General features: G+C 47.7%; 2 protein-coding genes across 10 annotated transcripts in view; both read left to right on the top strand.

The window, feature by feature from the left end:
- The window catches only part of TPST2 (tyrosylprotein sulfotransferase 2), a 39,194-nt gene extending 29,062 nt beyond the window's left edge, over positions 1–10,132 (top strand). For 4 of the 9 annotated variants that reach the window (XM_074972572.1, XM_074972574.1, XM_074972573.1 and 1 more), the window contains 5 exons: positions 1,450–2,381; positions 5,222–5,420; positions 6,664–6,714; positions 8,319–8,365; positions 9,673–10,132. In XM_074972572.1, coding sequence (XP_074828673.1) covers positions 1,534–2,381; positions 5,222–5,420; positions 6,664–6,714; positions 8,319–8,348 — 1,128 coding nt within the window. In that variant the 5' untranslated portion in view covers positions 1,450–1,533 and the 3' untranslated portion in view covers positions 8,349–8,365; positions 9,673–10,132. Of the gene's footprint in view, positions 1–265; positions 389–868; positions 1,071–1,449; positions 2,382–5,221; positions 5,421–6,663; positions 6,715–8,318; positions 8,366–9,672 lie in introns of those variants that run through there. The other 5 variants (XM_074972576.1, XM_074972578.1, XM_074972579.1 and 2 more) reach the window with 3 other exon arrangements.
- Positions 10,133–10,759: 627 nt separating this feature from the next.
- On the top strand, positions 10,760–20,294 carry TFIP11 (tuftelin interacting protein 11). Its single transcript, XM_074972859.1, has 13 exons — positions 10,760–10,871; positions 11,491–11,693; positions 12,423–12,576; positions 13,257–13,413; positions 13,961–14,088; positions 14,653–14,805; positions 15,567–16,076; positions 16,777–16,883; positions 17,112–17,280; positions 17,511–17,754; positions 18,112–18,254; positions 18,629–18,794; positions 19,863–20,294. The coding sequence occupies exons 2-13, from the start codon at positions 11,497–11,499 to the stop codon at positions 20,216–20,218; spliced, it is 2,484 nt and encodes an 827-aa protein (XP_074828960.1). The 5' UTR covers positions 10,760–10,871; positions 11,491–11,496; the 3' UTR covers positions 20,219–20,294.
- The last annotated feature ends 622 nt before the right edge of the window (positions 20,295–20,916 follow it).

The following is a 20,916-nucleotide window of genomic DNA, read 5'->3' as shown; positions in this document are numbered from 1 at the left end:
GTTACGTGCTTGCTTTCATTAAGAAATTTTTTGAGGAGAAAATATTTTTCTTAGGCAGTGTTTTGGATTGTCAGTGAAATAAAATGCACAGCAGTCCTCTTCCTCTCTCCCACGTTCAACTTCTGTCCAAATCCATGCATTGCAAGGAATTTACCCGAAAAGCCCTCTGACCTAGGGGTGGGATTGCAAAACCTGCACTAGTGGGTTTGGCCGGGAAAGGGGGAGGGATGGTTTGCCAGTTTTAACAGGAGCTTTGTGGAATCAGCAGAGCAAGAGACAGACTTGCAGGAGCAACAATCCTCCTGCCTGAATCTCCTGCAGAGAAGTTGGGTCTTCACGGCAGAGCCAAATGAAAGCTTCAGTGTTTCAAGGGGAAACTTTCTTTAAGGTCAGTTTCTGGCAGGGGAGTATTCATATTGGCAATGCTTGCTGCTAGTGTTTACACTAAACCTTCAAATAAGTAGTTTGTTTAATAATTAACTCAATTTGATGCTCATTAGCCATTGCTTCTGCTGAAGCAAACCCACCAACCTCCTGGAAATCAAATGGGAAGAGTTTTCTCATGTCATAGCTAATTTCTAATCAAAGTAAACAAATTTATACAGGAAACTTCTTGTTTATGGAACTGATAGAAGGGTTGTGTTGTGTACTTCAGTGAATATGTGTAATACAACAGAGGGAAAACTGCAAGAACGGATTGGGGACACATTTGGGATGGAGGGCAGTAAATCAGTCTGTCACCTTGGAGGCTGATGTTTTCTTGGCCTTCATGAGAAGGGAAAAGCCTAGCTAAGCCAAAATGCCCCTATCCATAAATACAAAAGCTCTGCCATTGAGCTAGTAAAGAAAGGCTGGCGCTTTTGCTGCATTCCCACTCTTCCAGAATTGCTCGCATGGAATACTCAGGGCTTAGAGGGTTCTGTTCTGTTTTTACTTCAGTTCTTCTCTGTTTTGATGAAAATACTTGCTTCAGAGCAACACATATTTAATAGAAGGAAGTAATGGGATGAAGATAAGCCAAGGAAATTTGTTCTGGATGTTTTGGAAATACTTCCCAAAGGGTTTCCTGGGTACGTTATTCTTAATTTCCTCTGCTAAACTGCTGCACGGCATTGCTGGTAAACAGGTACCTTCCTCCCCAGCAGCAAGGAAAGATCTCTTTACGCACAATCTGAAAATCACTTTGCCGTTCTTTTGGGGATGTAAGATGGTGATAAATCATGAGGTTGATTAGACCCTGAAATGGTCTCTCAGGAGTTGTGGTGGAAGCTGGAGTTAGTTCCAAGCAGACAAGACAAATGGCTTGGCCAGGGCCAAGTTGAGGTGATCAGTAGGTCTTTGTGTGATTGATTGGAGGCTGAGGCTCTCCTGGTGTCAGGTGGTTCAGTAGGAGATGGGCCAGGTAACCAGATGTATGCCCCTTTGAACATGTGCTGTTTTTCTTTGCAGACGCGCACGGGATTGGCTGCTTCCTAAGTGAAAGCTGAAGGAAGAGGACCCTTCGGTCTCCCAGCCTATGTGCAGAGGAACAGAATGCGGATCACCATGCGGCGGGTGTTGCTGGGGCTTGGCTTTGCTATTGCCCTGATGGTGACTGTGCACGTTGGCCAGCAGATGTTGGAGTGCCAGGAGCTACTGGGCAAGGGCTATGGCAAGCGGAAGCATGGGCTGATGAGACCAGAAAATGAAGAACTGGTCGTGGTGGACTCCAGTCGCGTCGAGTACCGGTACAGCAAGGAGATGCCGCTGATATTTATCGGTGGGGTCCCGCGGAGCGGCACGACTCTCATGCGAGCCATGCTGGATGCGCATCCAGAGATCCGCTGTGGAGAAGAGACTCGCATTATTCCCCGGGTGCTGGCAATGCGCCAGGCCTGGTCCAAATCTGGGCGTGAAAAGATGCGCTTGGATGAAGCAGGAGTGACGGACCAAGTCCTGGACTCTGCCATGCAGGCATTTATCCTGGAAGTCATAGCCAAGCATGGTGAGCCAGCCAGATATCTATGTAACAAGGACCCCTTCACGTTAAAATCCTCTGTCTACCTTTCCAGACTCTTTCCCAATTCCAAATTTCTGCTGATGGTTCGAGATGGCCGGGCTTCTGTCCATTCCATGATCACAAGGAAGGTAACGATTGCAGGCTTTGACTTGAACAGCTACCGAGACTGCCTGGCAAAGTGGAACAAAGCGATCGAGGTGATGTATTCCCAGTGCGTAGAGATTGGGCAGTCCAGGTGCCTGCCAGTCTATTACGAGCAGCTAGTGCTGCACCCCGAGCAGTCCATGCGTGTCATCATGCAGTTCCTAGACATTTCCTGGAGCGACGCAGTGCTGCACCATGAAGATTTAATAGGGAAACCAGGCGGAGTCTCTCTTTCCAAGTGAGTGTCTGTATGGCTGCCGCTGCTTTCCAAAGAGACTCCTGCCTAGACGGAGTGGGTTCTTGCCAAACCTTCTTGGGGCCTACCTTGTTGCTTATTTTCATGCCTGGTTTTCAGGAGCAGAGGGATCGATGCACCCAACTCTGCTGTAGCGTACTTGTGTGTGTCTAAGTAAAGAACTGCATGAATGTCACAATGGCGGTGTACCTGACCGTGGTTAGCTGCTTAGGTGAGGAGTTTTGAGAATGGTGACATCTCAGTCGTCCGACTTGTAAATAAGGGGATGATTTCAGGCTCTGCTTTGGCAGAGTCCTATTGAAGGAGCTCCAGTTTTGGGGTAATCTGTGTCCCCTTTCTCTTTTTCTACCCATTCCCAAATATTTCTTTAAACATTGGATTACATTCCAGCTAGCACTGAATTGTTTTAGGTAGCATGCAGCTGAGGTTTCCTGACCTCCCACTGCCTCTTGCCCCACGTAGTTCTGACGTGATCATGGGATAAAGAAGTGTCTACGCACAACATGCGTGTTTAGAGCGATTTCATATTTTGAGCTTCTTGCTGCAGTTGTTTGTAGTGATCATTTTGGCTACTTGGTAACCTTAGACTAACCTAACCCAACCTCTAACTGTAAACACGGATATATAGGAACTGGCCAGACATGTCTGCCTTCTAACCGTCTTTTTCTGTTAGTTTTGTCCATCCAGAACGGGGAGGTGGAGGAGAAAGAACCCGCTGTATGGTTTTTCTCTTTCTCTGAGCAAGGGAAGGGGAGGACATTGTCAGGCCATACTTTCCTCAACACTAAGGTTGTGTCTGCACTGCAGTGAGACACCCGTGGCTGGCCTGTGCCTGTGAACTCAGGCTCGTGGGGCTCCGGCTGCAGGGTGGTTTAATTGCTGTGTAGACATTCAGGATGTCCCGAGCGTTGGGACCCTCCCACCTTGCAGGATCCTAGAGCCTGTCCTCCAGCCCGAGCCCCAGAGATCGACACTGCAGTTACACAGCCCGTAGCCCGAGCCCCACGAGCCTGAGTCAGCTGGCACTGGCCAGCCGCAAGTGTCTCTTTGCCGTGTAGACTTACCCTAAAAAGCTCTTCCCAAAGAGAGAGTAGCAGTGGAAGCTGACTGCTTGCGATTTGTGATTCAGTACCCTTGTGAAATGCTGTCTCACGCTAGTCAGTGGTTTGCTGGGTGTAGTTCTCTGAGTCACAGTTGAACTGATGCCCCAATATGCCCTGCTGTGCAACTGAGGCCCTAGCTACTTGAGGGAGGGTGGGGTGGGAAGAGTGATTAAAGTCCCATATTAGTTAAAGACCCCAGAGGGGCATTAGGGCCTCAAAGAGCACTTTATTTTCCAGAATTAGGGGCTCTAGCCCTGGTGATCAGTCCCAAGGCAAGTCACTACATTGCTGATGCTAGTGAATGGGGGGTGTTGGACCAGTGGCTGTTGTGAATCTGTCGAGCCTCTTCGAGTCTGGCTCTCCGTGGTGTGTAAGGCGTGAACATTGCAGATGTACCATGCAGGAACTGGGCGCAGCTGAGCAGAGGGAGTGCCGAGGATGGGGAGCATGCAGTTCACTCAGGGCTAGAGCTTTTCTGCTTTACGGCCTTGTCTTTCCTTCGCTATAAACCCTCCCCAGCCAAGGAATTGTGGTTTGTGGTAGCAAGGGAAGGGGAGAGCAGCTACTGTGGTAGATGCAGGCTTATTTCTTAGGGGAACTGATGGCCTCTGTTGGGCTTCGTATCTTTAAAAATCTGCTGAGAGCAAATAGGCCATTAACTTACTAGCAAATAGCTCATTAATTTACTAATGCTGCCCAGTTCCCGGGGTCTCATTTCCCATGACGTCCATGTGGCAGGTAGCCACAAATTCCTTTGATTTTTCTCCTGTAGTAACTGGGGTGAGAGGTTTGGGCCGTAGGAATGCCTGTCCCTTCCGAACAGTGTAGAAATCAGTGACTGATCTCCAAGGCCTGACGGGGAGACAGGTTGGGATGGGAGGCTTTATCTCAAGAGCCTTAGGCGCCCTGGATCCTTCATGGTCTGGTGGCACCTGCCGCACTCCAACTGCAGCCTCTTCTCGTGCATGTGCCAGAGATTTGTGTGTCCTGAATAAACAGAACTGTCTCTGGGGAGGGCTCTAATTTTCATGCAAATTATGTAAATCTGCCTAATTACAGGACGTTAACTTTGCTGTCTCAAAATGTAAAGGGACAGTTTGTGCAGTGAGAGAGGCTGCTCTGTCTTTGACTGCAGGGGCAGACTGTCGCTGCAGAGGGCGTAGCTCAGACTGGCAGCAATGTACTGATTGCAGTGGGGGACACGCTTTCCCTCGCTAGTGGAAACAGATGCAGATGATCTAACACAGAAGGCCCAGCAAGGAGGGCAGGACGAACGGGAGCGTCCCTAGGCCGGGAAGAGTGCCCAGGACTCCTTAGGCCACCTCAGCAGAGAGTGGGCAGCACAGCATTTCCCCTTCAGCTACTGTGGCAAGAGGTGGCACTTCGGGAAGGTTGAGGACGGGGATATATCAGTGACTCTGGTTCCCACACGGCTTTGCACTTGGGTATTGAAACACGTGGCGTGGTGTGTTAGTGTTGGGTCTTTGGCCCTGCAGCTTCACCATCCTAATGATGGCACTGGTGCTTTACCGATAGATAGCTTTGAAGCCTCTGCTGTATGAGCTTTGTATCCTGAAGACGCTGAAAATATCTGAGCGACACGCGTCTCTCGGGCATTGAGAATGAGAATTCAAATGGCAATAACCCAGCTGTCGGCTCCTACGTATGAACACAACATACATCCAAAACCCAAGTGACTGATTTCTACTCTCTTTGCAGGATAGAAAGATCAACAGACCAGGTTATTAAGCCTGTAAACTTGGAAGCTTTGTCCAAATGGATCGGGCACATTCCAGGGGATGTATTGCAAGACATGGCCCAGATAGCACCAATGCTCGCTAGGCTTGGCTATGACCCATATGCAAATCCACCCAACTATGGCAACCCAGACCCCTTGGTAATCAACAACACCCACAGGGTGAGTATTTCTACTGTCCGCTTAGCATCTGAGCGTCACTGGATGATGATGGGAGTGACACATGTTACAAATACAGAACAGCCACAGAAATGTGGATTTATTATATGTAATACTGACTTACATACCTCTGCATTTACGCAAAGCTGTTAGCGCTAGAAAACTCCAGTCTCTCCCTAGTGGAAGACTCTAAAGAAATCGGTGCTTCATTCCGTAGCTCACCCCAGACTCACTCAAGTCAAGGGGAGGCTGGGTGCAGAAGGAATGCAAGGTCATGTCCTGGGACAATGCTCCTACTGCAGCTGTGCTAAGGCCAAAGAGACATTCCCCAGAGGATTTGTGTGTGCTGCTCTGGAAATTACAGCCCCTGCTAGGGGGTGCTGCAGAGCCACGAGCTGGTTACTAAATGGAGGGATGTCTCCTCATGTCCTTGTTTCTGCTTGGGCCCAGGTCAAACTCTCCTCCCCTCAAAGGCAGGACTCCAGGAGGACCAGGCAAGTCCTGCACGAGGAGAACTAGCTCAGGGAGCTGCTATGAGGTGGTGCTGATGGTTTATTGCAGTAATACCCAGAGGCCACAGTCATGAATGGGGTCCTGTTATGATATGCACAGAACCAAGGGCAGACTCTGTTTTCATGATCTAGGAGGTTTGGTACCATCTGTGTGCATGATGCATTGAAATACCAGCCCCTGAAGCTGGCTTGATTGGCTGCTCTGATTGTGGCTCTGGCTTTGAGGACTGTTCCAGTCCCTGCAAGCCATGTTAACAGCAGTGGAAAGTGGGATGAGAGGCTCTCCCAGGATCCAGACCCTGCAGGATTCCTGAGTAAAGTGGAGCCCTTCAGTTTTTGTGAACGTGGAAAATGGTCATTGTACAAAAGATCCCTTCTTAATGCAGTTTTTAAAAAATTCCCCCTTGCGTGAGAAGGGAGGGAGTGCAGGGCAGCCCAGAGAAACCACTTTTAGCAGAAGTCCTGAGGACTGCACCGCAGCGACCGTCCGATGCCAAACGCCATCTCTGTGCTGAAATTGTACCTCGGCCCACAGCACTAGCGATCTGCCCAGGAGGGCAGAACAAAATCACTTCACGCACGATGCATACGCCAGGTTATTGCTCAGGCCTTTGAGGTTTGCTTCTGGTTCAGACACTCTATGACATGCCAGGCAGCTAATGGGGCAGAAGGGCTGCTTAAGCATCAGTTAGTCTGTACAAAGTGGAGTCACTCTGGTTTCATTCCTTCCATAGGTTATGAAGGGGGATTTTAAAACACCAGCCAATCTGAAAGGGCGACTTCAGGTGAGAGCCCAGTGACTTCTCCAGGTTATACCTTTATTTTGGATGGATTCGTGGCATGTCTGGTCCCTCACATGAGTGCACAGAGTTGGGCAGCAGCTCTGTCCTTGGGATACCTGACTCACTTGCATCTCCTGCTTTAGTCCATCCAGATCTCCACTGCACAGTTGTTCCTCTCCCGTCATGCTCATCATGTCACGCCAACCCTGCATCCTTTCACTGGTGTCCTGTCTGGTTGTATGAAATTTTAGCTGCTGGTCATCACTATCCAAGCCCTGCATACATTCATGCCCGCCCCTCCTTCCTGCTAACGTTATTTTCTCTCACTCTTGGCTTCTTGCTTTCTGTGGGGTGTCTGTGCATTCATCTGATACAAACACTGGCGCTGTCTCTAGTCCCTCCGGACACGCTCTCCTCCCTGAGGCCCCTGACTCTTGAACTGCTGTTCTGCGTCTTGCCATGTGTGGAGTGGGAAGCGGGGGGGAGGGGTGTCTAATCTAGAGAGTGTAAATGTTCCAGAACATGGCTTCTGGTTCTGATCGTCCTCTCAGTGTATAACTGTTTCATGTGTCACTAATCAAACTGCTCCCTTTGCACGGGTGTACAGTCAGGAAGCACTTTACAATTTGGTGCAATCACACTGGCACTAAAGGTGAGGGTCAAAGAACTTTAAACCCTTTCCTCTATCCCCCTAGAAAATACTGCCTAAATAGATAGGACACAACAATATAAGGAAGGACTTTTTCACACAATGCACAACTGTGGAACTTGTTGCCAGCGGATGTTGTGCAGGCCAAAAGTAAAACTGGGTTTAAAAAAAAAATTAGACAAGTTCCTGGCGGATAGGTGCTGTTAGCAGAGGTGGTCAGGGACACAACCCCATGCTGTGTGTGTCCCTAAGCCTGTCACTGCCAGAAGCTGGGCCTGGACAATGGGATAGATCACTTGATAAATTACCCTGTTCTGTTCATTCCCTCTGAAGCACCTGGCATTGGCCACTGTCAGAATACTGAATACTGGCCTAGAAAGACCATTGGTCTGACCCAGCACAGCCATTCTCATGTTCTTATGACACATGATAGCCTAATGGTCAACACACTAGGGCTGTGTCCAAGTAAGGGGCGTGGGAAACCAAGACTCTGCCTGTTTAATATGGGAACTGTTAAAGTAAGCAGTGATTTCGGCTGTCACAGTAGTATGTGAGGAGAAAGGCACCTCTCAGGTAGCCAGCATTAAAAGCATTTAGAGATTCACAAGTGAAAATGATTGCTTTGAATTGCCAGATTCAGAAACTAGTGCAGCCTGCCGTGGATGGGTGTAATTGTGCTCCCTGCAGGAACCACCAGCTGCAGGTACTGAATGGCTGTCCGGTTTAGTCCCATGTAGAATGCATTGCAGTGATGAAGATCTGGGTCACTGGGGAAGCCAACATATCACAGGAGAGGTGGCGATCTCCTGGCAAAAGTGCACACTCAGCCACTTAGGTTACAGCATTGCCTCTGTCTCTGGACTGAGCCTTAATCAGCTCACTCTCAGAAGTGCGATGGGAGAGTTTGGGTTTTGAATGTGACTTCATACTAATCATTGCTTTTCTTGGATTATTTTAGGTGACTCAGAATACATCTGCTTCTCACTGAAAATTAATGATTTCCAGGTAGGTACTTGTGCTTTAGTTGGAAATCCTGCAGATCTATTTGCATTGCTCTGGGCCTGGGGTTTTGCCTGCATAATTTCTAGTGCCTGTTGCTCTAGGTGTGCTCCTGAGACATATCAACTCCATGTCCCATTTGTCAGAATAATGCTGGTACTCTGCCAGATGGGTTTCAAAACGTGACTTCTTGCGTTTCCTGTGAAAACAGGTTTATTTGCCCAAAGTGTAAATGAACTACTCGGTAACATCACCAGCCTGTAGCTTTGCTGAGAACATGGAAATGTCCAAATGAACTGAGCAGTAGTTCTGTGTTGCAGAAGGAGAAGCTCCGATAACCCTCTAGGATGTGCCATTGACCTCCATGGATTGATTAATTAAAAAAAAAAAAAAGTCAGACTAGTTTTTAATTAAAAAACAAAACAAACAGAACACCCCTGTAGTTCTTGCTTTCCCCTCTTCCCCTGAAACAAAGCTTAAAGGTCTGTTTTTACACAATAATCCCTACGCTGTCTTGTAAACACAGTTGTGAGCACTTGTAAAATCTAAGGCCATCTCTACACTTACAAGTTGACAGCAGCACGGCTGTACCAATTCCGCTTTGCCGCTGTACGAGCGCTCGTGTAGCCGTGTTATGCTGATGGGAGAGAGCTCTCCGGTCGGCATAGTAAAACCCGCTCAACAAGCGGCGATAGCTGTGCTGGGGGGAGAGCGTCTCCCATCTACGTAGTGCTGTGCACGTGAGCACTTATGCCATCAAAATATGTTACTCGGGGGGGGGGTGTGTGTTATTTTTTCACTCCCCTCAGCGACAACAGTGGTGACATAAGTGCTAGTGTAGACATGGCCTGACATTTAGAATGTCCATTGAATTGGAAATGTTGTCTTGTTCTGAGTTTGAGACACAAATGAACATCACATTGATAATGATTGTGATAAAGACGACAAAAGCATTGAACAGGAACAGAGGGTATATTAGGCCTGGTCTACACTTACAGCTTATGCTGGCATAGTGCTGTCAGTCAGGGGTTTGAAACCCTCCCCCCTCAGAAACGGAGCTATGCTGACAACAGAAGCAGCAGTTTGAGGTGTTCCTACAATGGCGGCGCTCCTCCTGTCAGTATACGGTGCATCTACACTGAGGGAGTAGGCTCTGCCGTGTAGATGTAGCACCAGTCTTGGTTCCTGATTGGGAGTTTGTATGTCTCTCACAAAGTCATTTGTAAGAGCCCTGGGTACAAATGATCATAGATTTGCTGTATTAGGTATATAGCTCATCCCTTTGACTAAAATACCTTTCTTCCCCCCCGCAGGATGTTGCAAGTGTCCTTTCATTGCCCAGCAGAGAAGGAATTTGCAAATGCAAAAGTGGAAATCTGTTATCCAAGCATATTGCTTGCTAATAATATTGCCAAAACGTGACTGCTGTACAAGGAATGTATTTGCATTTATTTGCAAAGGTCAAACATTTCACACTTCAAGTACCAGTTGTCTACCTTTTCTGAACACTCTGTGGTAAAGAGAAAAATCTGTGGAAATGAATTTTCTGACTGAACCTTCGAAGTGCATTGGAAAGAGATTTTATATTCAGTTACTTGAGGACTTTTTAAAGTTACATTAAAATTGTCTTGTAATTTTGTTCTCTAATTTGAAACCAGAAATAGGTGTAATAACCGCGTCGAGCCTTTGTTGTACAAGTGACAATCGGAGACCTGCCTTCTCTCATTCCTTCACTCGTAACGTACAGAATCTATTGCAGAGTTAATATATGAGGCTGTTCTGTTTCCGGCGTGGCTCAGTCTGCTTTATTTCCCGTGATGCGAGTGGTGTCCAGTGCAGAAGAATGTGTCCTAGGCGTGCGGGACCAAGCCCCCGTACGGCTGCTCGCTCTCCTGGGGTCCCCCCGTCCTGGGAGCATGGCTGGGGGCGAGCCGAGGGCATGGGCCTGGAGGGGGCTGCCGGGCTGGCAGGGCCCAGCCGGGTTGCTGGATGCCTGTGGGGGGAGCTGGGCCTGTGGGACCAAGGGTGGGGGCACTCGGGGGGGGGGGTATTGGGGGGTGCAGTGCCTGGGTGCCCCACCCTGGGGAGCAGCCGGGTGCCCCCCAGGCCTATGGGTGCGAGACCACGTGCGGTGGCCGGGTGCCCCTGGCTGCCCATGGGGCCTGGCAACCCCCTTGCTGGGGCGTGAGAGGCCTGGGTCCCTGGGGGCAGGGCAGGGGCCAGGTGCGGGGCCCTGGGCCAGGCTGCTCCGCCTCCCGCCGCAGTCAACCACTACCATAGAGAGGCGAGGCCATGACGGGCCGCTGTGTGGGCCACTCTGCCGCCGTGTCTCTATGGTCAGGGGCGTGGCTTGGGCAGGCGCAGTCGCTGCGCGGCCCGGAAGTAAAGGCCGCCGCTTCCTATTTCCGGGTCAGCAGCGCGGGTCGCTTTGGAGCGTCGGGGCCGAGTGCCGGCGGGCCCGAACCGGACTCGTCCGAGGCCCGTGTCACCGCGGGCGGAGCCCGCCCTCGGGGTAGGCGCGGTCCCTTTCCGCGTCCCTCCCCCTCCCGCTGGTGGTCTGTCCTCGCGCTGCCCCCTGCAAGGGCCCCTTGTCCCCCCGCGGCCCCTGCTCGTAACGGGGCGTCACGAGCGCCCCGCCCCGCTGTCACCGCCTCACGCTCCGCCCGGCCCTGTCCCCCCCCCCCGCTGTCACCGCCTCACGCCCCGCCCGGCCCTGCCCCGACCCCCTCACTCCCGTTTAACGCCGGCCCGGCCCGGCCCGGCCCCCCTCACTCCCCCCCATCACCGCCTCACGCCGGCCCTGCCCCCCCCCCCGCTGTCACCGCCTCACTCCCGTTTAACGCCCGGCCCTGCCACCCCCTCCCCCCGTCACCGCCTCACGCCGGCCCTGTCTCCCCCCCGCTGTCACCGCCTCGCGGCCCTGCCCCCCGCCCCGCTGTCAGCGCCTCACGCCCAGCCCGGCCCTGCCCCGCCCCCCTCACTCCCGTGTTACGCCGGCTGTGCCCTGCCCCCCTAGAGTGTCCGCCTCACGCCGGCCGTGCCCACCCCGGTTGTTGCCACCTCTCTCTGGACCCCCACCCTGTGAGCAGCTGCTCGCTCTGACTCTCCCGGCCTGTTGCTCTCTCTCCTAGGCCATCATGTCGATGTCCCATCTCTACGGCAAAGATGACGATGGTGATGTGGAGATGGAGAAATTTGAAATCACGGACTGGGACCTGCAGAACGAGTTCAACCCCAACCGGCAGCGCCACTGGCAGACCAAGGAGGAGGCCACCTATGGCGTGTGGGCTGAGCATGACTCGGACGACGAGAGGCCCAGCTTTGGAGGCAAACGGTACGGGCAGTTCCCAGTGCCCTGCAAACTCTGGCAGTACTGTGAACAGACAGAATCTTCTCTTTGTTGTTAGCGTAGCTGATAAGCTACAATAACCGTCCAAATGAGATACTGATTCCTTTGTGTAGTACCAATAGATTTCTCACTTTTACTTCGGTTCTTTTCTCTGTCAGTCTGCAAAGAACTACTAGGGGAACTCCTTTATAAGTTCTATAGGATATTTGATTTTGTAAGTTTTTCTATGACTGTAACTCAGTCACTTGATGCATAGAGCCTGATTCAGAAGGCAAAGCTCTCTAGGAAACTGTGCTACTGTGGCCAGTTTGAGATTGTAATGGCTTTGGAGGGTATCTGTGTGAAGAGGGGAGAGGTTAATATTTAGTTCAGTGTGTTATCAAATGGACTGAATTCTTCATATATAGTTTGGTTCCAAGATTTGTTTCCTTATTGCCCAGTTAGTAAGAGGTTTGTGAGGGAGATCACCAGTGGGCTAGGTTACAACTCAATAGAGAGAGCCTTGCGCGCGCACGCAAAACCAACCTTTTCCATAACTGAAATATCAGAAGTTTGAATTTAACAGCATTTAAGGCTATTTCTTAACACTGCGTTTATTTTAAAATCAGGAAAAACTGCATCAAGGTGTTTCTGTGTGTGTGCACTTCAAGTTCTGATTCAATGGAACAGTATTACAACAGCTGTTCATGACTGTGAAATCCCTTTTTTGTGCAGCTCTCGGGACTACTCAGCCCCGGTTAATTTCATCAGTGCGGGACTAAGGAAAGCTGCAGCTGAGGAAGTGATAGAAGAAGATTCAGATGAGGATGAAAAGCCCGTTAAGCAGGAAGAATTCCCTAAAGAGTTTGTACCAAAGAAGTTAAAAACAGTGAGTTATTCATAAAAGTACCAGACCTATTTAAGTTATTTACAAAGTGCCAGCCACGGTATGGTCTAGGTACTGGCTCAGTAATACAGCAGCTGAGAAGGGAGAACAGTGGCTGAGTAAGATCACAGAGCCACTTGTGATACTGGTTTGCAGTGGAAGGAGGAGTTTCCCTTAGGTTTTCTTTGTGTAGTTTGATGGATTGCGTATGTTCTTGGGAGCTTCACTCCTCCCCAGGCCTCTTAAGCCCCTTCCCTTCATTGATACTCATTTTGAGATGAATGAGGTTGAAGTACATGAATGTCCAGGTTTTGCTTCCACCCATCAATTAAATATTTTTGCAATTATTTCTTTTCACAGTGCTAAATGTGACTAGCATAAGCAAATTACCAATTAAATGGATTAAAAATAAAAATCCATTTTTCAACTGTTCAGATGCAAAATATCAGGAACCAATTTATTTCCACCCATGATAGAGCCTTATAGATCAGCCCATAATGGGAACAGGGCTACAAACCCTCAACTCTAGCAGTGAGCCTAAGGGACTTTCCCTCACAGATAGTTAGAAGAGCAGCACAGAGTGCAGGCTGGTGAGGTCTCATCTTGAGACAGATGGCCAGGAGCTTGGTGATTATACCACTTATCTGGTATTGGTTTCTTTTCTTTTCTTTTTTTTTTAACAGGGTGGCAATTTCAAACCCAGCCAGAAAGGATTTATAGGAGGGACCAAATCTTTCATGGACTTTGGCAGCTGGGAGAGACACACCAAGGGAATAGGGCAGAAGCTTCTTCAGAAAATGGGTTATGTCCCTGGTAGAGGGCTTGGAAAGAACGCTCAAGGTACTGTGTGTTCCCCAAGAGTATGGGCCTGAGATGGGGATTCTGTAAGGAAACTGCAAACTTGGGTCTTGTTTGCCCACCTCTCCTTCAGACAAGTTGGATCTTCAAGATCAAATCCAGTTGTATTAGTTTTAAATAATTGCAGCAGTAATTAGATAAAATTGATGTATGGTGGGAGACTGCACAATCTCTGATTATTTAGCATGAGAAGGAGACAATAGGAGGGAGATTAAATTAAAAGGCAGTCAACTTGGAACCAATCAAAGGAAATGCTATTTTGTGCAGTGTTTAGAATTCGTTAGCATCGGCGGTCAGAGGAACATGGCTACAGCAGGTTTTTAAAAGTGCCTGAAAACGTTAGGGCTACTAATAACAATGTGTAACTGTGCAAAATACTGGCACTACGGAAGACAGAATGCCAGGCTGGATGATCTGTGCCAGTTTGATAACTCTTTTTCCTATGGTAACCTAGTTACAGCTTTTCCTGTTCAAATGGTTAGATTCCCCTTCCTAGCTGACATTCACTGACTCTTCTGTAACTCCCCAGGTATCATCAATCCGATTGAGGCCAAGCAGAGGAAAGGCAAAGGGGCCTTGGGAGCATATGGCTCTGAACGAACCAGTCAGTCCTTGCAGGACTTCCCTGTTGTTGACTCCGAGGAAGAAGCTGAAGAGGTATGACTCTTAGTCTGTCTGTTCCACAGGGGTAAGGGCTTACTCTGTGTTGAAGACCCCTATCGCAATGTTGTGTGAAAACAGGCTGTAGTACCAGGGCATCCTCCCATGTTGGGGAAGCCATTCAGCTCAGCTGCATGCAGGAAGCTGAAGTTACATATTCCATCCCTCTTGTCGTGTTTTTTTTCTCCCTATCTCTTGAAAGAGAGACCTATGCTAATGGCATTGCCCTTGCTGCTGGAATCTCACTTGCTAATGCGCCAGGACTGTAAAGTCTGTTTGTTTGGCTGGGCTAATGGGGAACATTTGAAGGTGTTTTTTCCCTCTGTCCTGGGAATAAGATCCAGAAATGTACTGGTTAGGACCATCTGTAATATGTTTGACTCAACCACAGAATTTCAGCCAGTAACCTGCCATTCAGCTTTAATCTTTGCCCATTGTTTTTCTGTACTGCATTCTTTAAGGGACCTGAGCTGAAATATTCTTGTGTAAAGAATCCTGTGACAGACTTGCATGGCTGGCCAGCAACCTGCATCTCTGGTCTGACTTTGGCGTTTTATTTAGGAATTTCAGAAAGAGCTCAGTCAGTGGAGGAAGGATCCTAATGGAGGCAAGAAAAAACCCAAATACGCCTACAAGACAGTAGAAGAATTGAAGGCCAAGGGCAGGATTGGCAAGCAGCTCACAGCTCCTCAAAAAGAACTATCCCAAGTTAAGGTAAGACCAATATCCAAAGCAATGATATGTTTAAGTCTCTGGGAAATCAGCATCTGCCTAAAGTGCATCATCCTCATTATCATCCACACAAGGCAGAACAAAGATACTTAGCAGAAAATCTGCAGACCAGGTGGCAATGTCTCGCTGTTCCTCTTAGCACAAGTGCTGTTTCTGCTGGTACTTAAGAATCGTTGGCAAACATAACAGAGGTGAGTCAGAAGCTTTGGTTATGGACAGGCTAATGAGAACCAAAATCTCAGCCCTCTGAGGGATAGTGACTGGACTGGTCCTTGGTGTAGCCAGTGAACTTCTGCTTGTCTGAAATCACAGTTCTTGAGGTAATAGAGTTGCTTAAGACTTTCCTCCAGACGCAGAGGGTTGAGAATTTGGTTCTCATTAGCCTGTATTTACAGTCTTGTGAAATGGTAGAGGGGAAAACATCATCCTTTCTCTACAGATACAGGAAGATAGAAAAGACCTTTTCTCTGCTCTTATTTCTGCCTCCAGCTCCTAATTTCCTGTGACTCCAAATTCTTAGCGAAGCTATAACTGCATGGAGTTCAATTGCTTTTGAGAGGGACCCAAACTGCTGCATCCCCAGTTTTAGTCTTCTCGCTCAAATAACTTGGTTATGTTAATAAGAACCGGAAGCTGCTGAATTATCAGGATAGCTTCCATTCTCAATCCTGGGTAATGGGTTTCCTTCTAATATTAATATGAACTATGGCTGTTTAGACCTATTTGTTTTTGTTTCTTGGAAGGTTATAGACATGACTGGCCGGGAACAAAGGGTTTATTACAGTTATAGTCAAATCAGCCATAAGCACAACATCCCAGATGACAATCCTCAGCAGCCACTGGGCAAAGACTCCAAGCCCCAAGCATTTGCCTTGCCAGAACTGGAGCACAACTTGCAACTTCTCATCGACATCACAGAGCAGGAGATCATCCAGAACGACCGGCAGCTGCAGTACGAGAGAGACATGGTTGTCAACCTGACCCATGAGATACAGAAGATGTCTGAAGTCCTCTCGCATGAGGAGACAGCAATTAGCAACCTCAGTAAGGTCCTGGAATTGGTGGAGGAATGCGAGCGGCGAATGCAGCCCAACTGTGACAATCCACTTACCTTGGATGAATGTGCAAAGATTTTTGAGACCCTCCAAGATAAGTATTATGAGGAATACAGGATGTCCGATCGAGTGGACCTGGCAGTAGCTATCGTCTTTCCTCTCATGAAAGATTACTTCAAGAACTGGGATCCCCTCAAGGTGAGTGCTGGGTTTGGCTTCAGTATTTTATCAGTCAGGACTGAAAAGATTTTTGTAGTTTGCTTTGATGAAAAGTTGACTAAATGACCATAGGAAATCTTTGTTCATGGTATGCTGCGGTAAATGTATGCATACAAAATGTGGGGGTACTCTTAACCTGCTAATAAAAGGAAGGCTGCTGACCGTACTCGCTAAAGCTGAAGGCCAAGATTTTCTAAAGTGACTGGAGATTGTGGGAGTCCCAATGTTTGGGTGCCTGCCTGGAGACCCGTTATCAAGGTGCCTGATTTTCAGAGGGCTGGTGGTGCTCAGAAGAAACAGTAAATGACAAGACAAGTCTTTCTTTTCACTGCATGGGAAGTCTGCCTGACTTGGCAATTAAAGGGCGTGCTGTTCAGAAGGTCGTGCCATTTAGCACGTGATAGATAAAATGTATAGTATCCTATCTGTAGTATGTAGCTTTAGCTTTTAAAAATCTTATTTCTCCTTGCCTTGGTATCTTTCGTTTATATTAAATCCACTGCAGGGTTATACCCTGGCGGGAGACGGTCTGCCACAGCTGCCAGCTTGCTGTTTGTCTGGCAGAGGGGAGGCAGGGAAAAGGTCTCTCTCCCTCAGCACATTACCGCCCCATTGCTTTACATGCTCATGGGCAATCATGAAAGAAGTAAATGCTGCCCTGGCTCATTTTTCTTTTCAGGACTGTATGTATGGCACAGAAATTATAGCCAAGTGGAAAAGGCTTTTAGAAAATGATCAGTTGTTATCGCACAGTGGACAGGACCTAGCAACGGATGCTTTTCACAGGTAACCAATAAACCAATGGTACTTGAATGCAACACCCTCAAATAATAGTCTCTTGGGGATGGAGAAGAGTGGGTGGAAATGCACTTTCCAGATGATGCCCTTTAATGAGCTGAAGTGTCTGTTAAAATCCAGGTGTGAAATGTAAACAAAGTAGCCTTTTTAATTCCTTGAAGTCCTCTATAAAAGACAAACTAGGCTGTAGCTTAATCTTGACTTTGATTTTTCCAGGCTCATGTGGGAAATGTGGATGCCGTATGTAAGAAACATAATAACACAGTGGCAGCCAAGAAACTGTGGCCCAATGGTAGATTTCTTGGACAGCTGGGTGCATGTTATTCCTGTTTGGATATTGGATAATATTCTGGATCAGCTCATCTTCCCCAAGCTACAGAAGGAGGTAAGATGAGAGATCAATTTACACTGAAGCCACGCTCTGAACCAATGTTCAAACCACAGTGAATTGCGAATATTTGATAACCTTTTCATTTTGGAGCCTCAGGACAGCATTAACAACAGTGGGATGCTTTCACTCTAATTTTGTGTGCATTTGGCAGAGAGAGGCTCAGCTGCTTAGGAGTCACTGGATAGATTTATTTCTATTGCAGTAACTTTTTTGTTTGTTTCAAGGTTGAAAACTGGAACCCTCTGACCGACACTGTCCCAATCCACTCTTGGATTCACCCCTGGCTTCCACTGATGCAGTCTCGATTAGAGCCATTATATTCTCCAATCCGAAACAAGTTGGCAAATGCACTGCAGAAATGGCACCCCAGTGACTCCTCAGCCAAACTGATCCTTCAGCCCTGGAAAGAAGTGTTTACACCAGGATCTTGGGAGGCTTTCATGGTCAAAAACATTGTGCCTAAACTAGGTGAGGCAAGCCAAAGAACAGAGAGTCACACACCCCCCTGATGCCATCCAAACTGGTTTAAAGTCTCTCTAGCCTAAAGTAAAATTCAGTGTACTGTTTTAAGATGTATGCTTCTAGCAGAGAGTAGCACCCAGTAGAGATTTTGCATACTTGACTTTTTGGAGCCAAGGATGGCTTCTGTAGCTATTCAGATTAACCAGACAATTTAAAGAGTTTGAAACCTGTTAAGCAGCATCTTAAAGGCCTCTTTGACCACTTAGACTGCTAGCTGAATAGGTTGACGTACTTCCTGTAGTTTATAGCAGCCAATCTGCCAGCAGAGCAGTTCCAGTTCTGACTTCTCTCTTCTCTCCCCAGGGATGTGTCTCAATGAGCTCGTCATTAACCCTCACCAGCAGCATATGGATGCATTTTACTGGGTGATCGACTGGGAGGGGATGGTCTCTGTGTCCAGCCTTGTTGGACTTCTGGAGAAACACTTCTTCCCCAAATGGCTGCAGGTGTGTAGTTAAGAGACTAACCAGTGAACTGTTTGCTTTAAAGAACAAGCCAATGATAAGGTGGTGGTGAATGACTGTGAGGGACTTGGCTCTCTGGCTATTGCCCAGTGAAATATTTTATTTGTTAAACTCAGAATTCCAACTCCTGCCCAGTGTATACTGCATGGCAGAAATGGCTTGAACGTTAAATGCAGACATTTCTTAGTGATGGCTCCGTGTACATCAGATGGAGACTGTGCTTCCTTAGCAGACACAGATTTACAGTCCCTTCTTGTTAGTATAAGCAAATTGAGAACCAAACTAGTTGATACCAGGGAGGCTTTGATCCATGTTTGTGCCACCCAGTTGAGGTGTGGTTTTTGATTTCTTTGCAGGTACTCTGCTCCTGGCTAAGTAATAGCCCCAATTACGAAGAGATCACCAAGTGGTACCTTGGTTGGAAGTCTATGTTCTCAGACCAGGTGTTAGCACATCCATCGATCAAGGACAAATTTAATGAAGCTCTTGATATCATGAACCGGGCTGTCTCTTCCAATGTCGGTAAGTAACTTGTTGCGAAGGCTTCACCGTTTCTATCCTACGTAGTGCTTCCCAATACAGCAGTACTTGAGTCTGGTGTGTCTGTCTGTCTGTGTCTATTCAGTCAGAACCCCTGCTAACCGGAATTTCAATAGATCCTGCCACCACTCATGCAAAAATGCTTTTGCTTGCTGTTTCAGAAGTGTGTGGCGCTAGACTGCAGTTCTGATATCTGCAGTACAGCTTGTTAGCAGCTTACAGGATTGTGGGGAGAGAACCAAACATATAAAAGGTGCAAAACTTGAGAGAGGAATAAACTGTCCCCTAAACCTACTTTCCTGTTGTGTGTGTCCTGCCCCAGCAGTGAATCGACTTCTTACCCTGCTTCTTTTAAAGTTTTATTGTACAGTGCTGTGGGCCCATGGCACAGTACAGAAGGTAGTCCACAGAGTCGTTTTGATGGCTGCGTTCTGTTCCTTTAGTAAAATGATGAACCAGATACACAGCCACAGGCGTACATTGCACCACCCTGGGAATTCAACTACTCTGAGAAACTCCTAGCATAGTACTCAGAACTGCCACCAAGTGACATAAAGCCTCTCCCTTTGGGTGTGGAGTTGCTGATTGATGTTGAGCTCTTTAAGGCTACTGAACTGCCTGGCTTCTCAGCAGTCACTCTAACCTGCTACTAGACAGCTGGTCTGATTGCAGGGCTTGGGTTTGGATGTAGCATGGCATGTTTGCCCAGATTCCCTCCATTTCTAATGGCATTGCAGTGGAGCAGCTTCCTCCAAGTGTCCGTGTCCAACCTGTTCTGTACACTCTAGTGAGGTTCAGTGACAAAGGATTGTTTTAAATCCTTCCATTGGTCATAGTTCAATAGAATTGAATCAGAGAATGTTTCACCTGAATATCCTGCTATCTTTTTAGCATCAAATACTGTAACAAATGTACAATAGCATTTAAGACTGCCCCACTGGAGTGGGTGTATGCTGCATCCCTGAAATTCAGCGTTTAGGTTCATCATTGTATCATGTTCAAAAATGGATTGGAACCTTGCCTTCACCTATTTCACTCTTTCCCAAACAGGTGGCTACATGCAACCAGGTGCTCGGGAAAACATTGCCTATCTCACTCACACAGAGCGGAGGAAAGACTTCCAGTATGAAGCTATGCAGGAGCGGCGAGAGGCTGAGAACATGGCCCAACGGGGCATAGGCATGGCTGCTAGCTCTGTGCCAATGAATTTTAAGGACCTCATTCAAACAAAAGCAGAAGAACACAATATCGTCTTCATGCCTGTGATCGGGAAGCGGCATGAAGGAAAACAATTGTACACATTTGGACGAATTGTGATTTACATTGACAGGGGCGTTGTGTTTGTACAAGGAGAAAAGACATGGGTGCCAACCTCTCTTCAGAGTCTCATTGATATGGCTAAATAAGGATCCTGCTCTGTGCCAGGAGCATTGTACATAGTAAGTATTGTCAAGATTCCCCATGCTAACAGATGTTTAGTGTGACTCTTACAATAAAGAGGTGACTTGACTTTGTAGATCTGATGGATTTTCAGCTCTTCTGTAGGATTTTTTTTTAACAGTCCTGTTCCGACACAGCACATGTTGGTTAAGTTAGCGTTTAAAAGGTGCTGTTGAGTGAGAGATACAAGCAGATGTCACCCTTTTAAACTAGACTAGCAATCTCATCAACTATGCAAAAAATGTATTAAGAGTTTCCCATGAGGCAACAACTGCACTGATAAAACCCTCAAGAAAAATGTTTCTGCAACTTGCTTGGCTGATGAGATCATGCTTCCTGATTTCAAATTCAATGTGTGGGTAACCCATCATTTCTTTCTGGTTTTAGCTTCACTCTTGCACTGGGAATTACATACACGTCTGGAATCCTACAGGGAAAGACTTATGATTGGTAATGTCAAACACATGCCTCAGAGTGGGTGGGTGATGATGCTTCAGGACATCTGCCTGGAAGAATTTGCTCAGTATCTCTATACATGTATGTATCTCTATACATTTTAGTGATGAGTTGTTTATGGCCTGACTAGAGGTACTCAGGATCTGAATCATCATGCAAGAATGCAGTCAATAGCTGACTTTCCATGGCAGTGAACAGGGAAAGCCCC

The sequence above is a fragment of the Natator depressus genome, chromosome 15 (assembly GCF_965152275.1).
Source record: "Natator depressus isolate rNatDep1 chromosome 15, rNatDep2.hap1, whole genome shotgun sequence".
Classification (NCBI taxonomy): Eukaryota; Metazoa; Chordata; order Testudines; family Cheloniidae; genus Natator; species Natator depressus.
The sequence above is the reverse complement of the archived record's forward strand: the minus strand, read 5'-3'. Positions and strand labels throughout refer to the sequence as shown.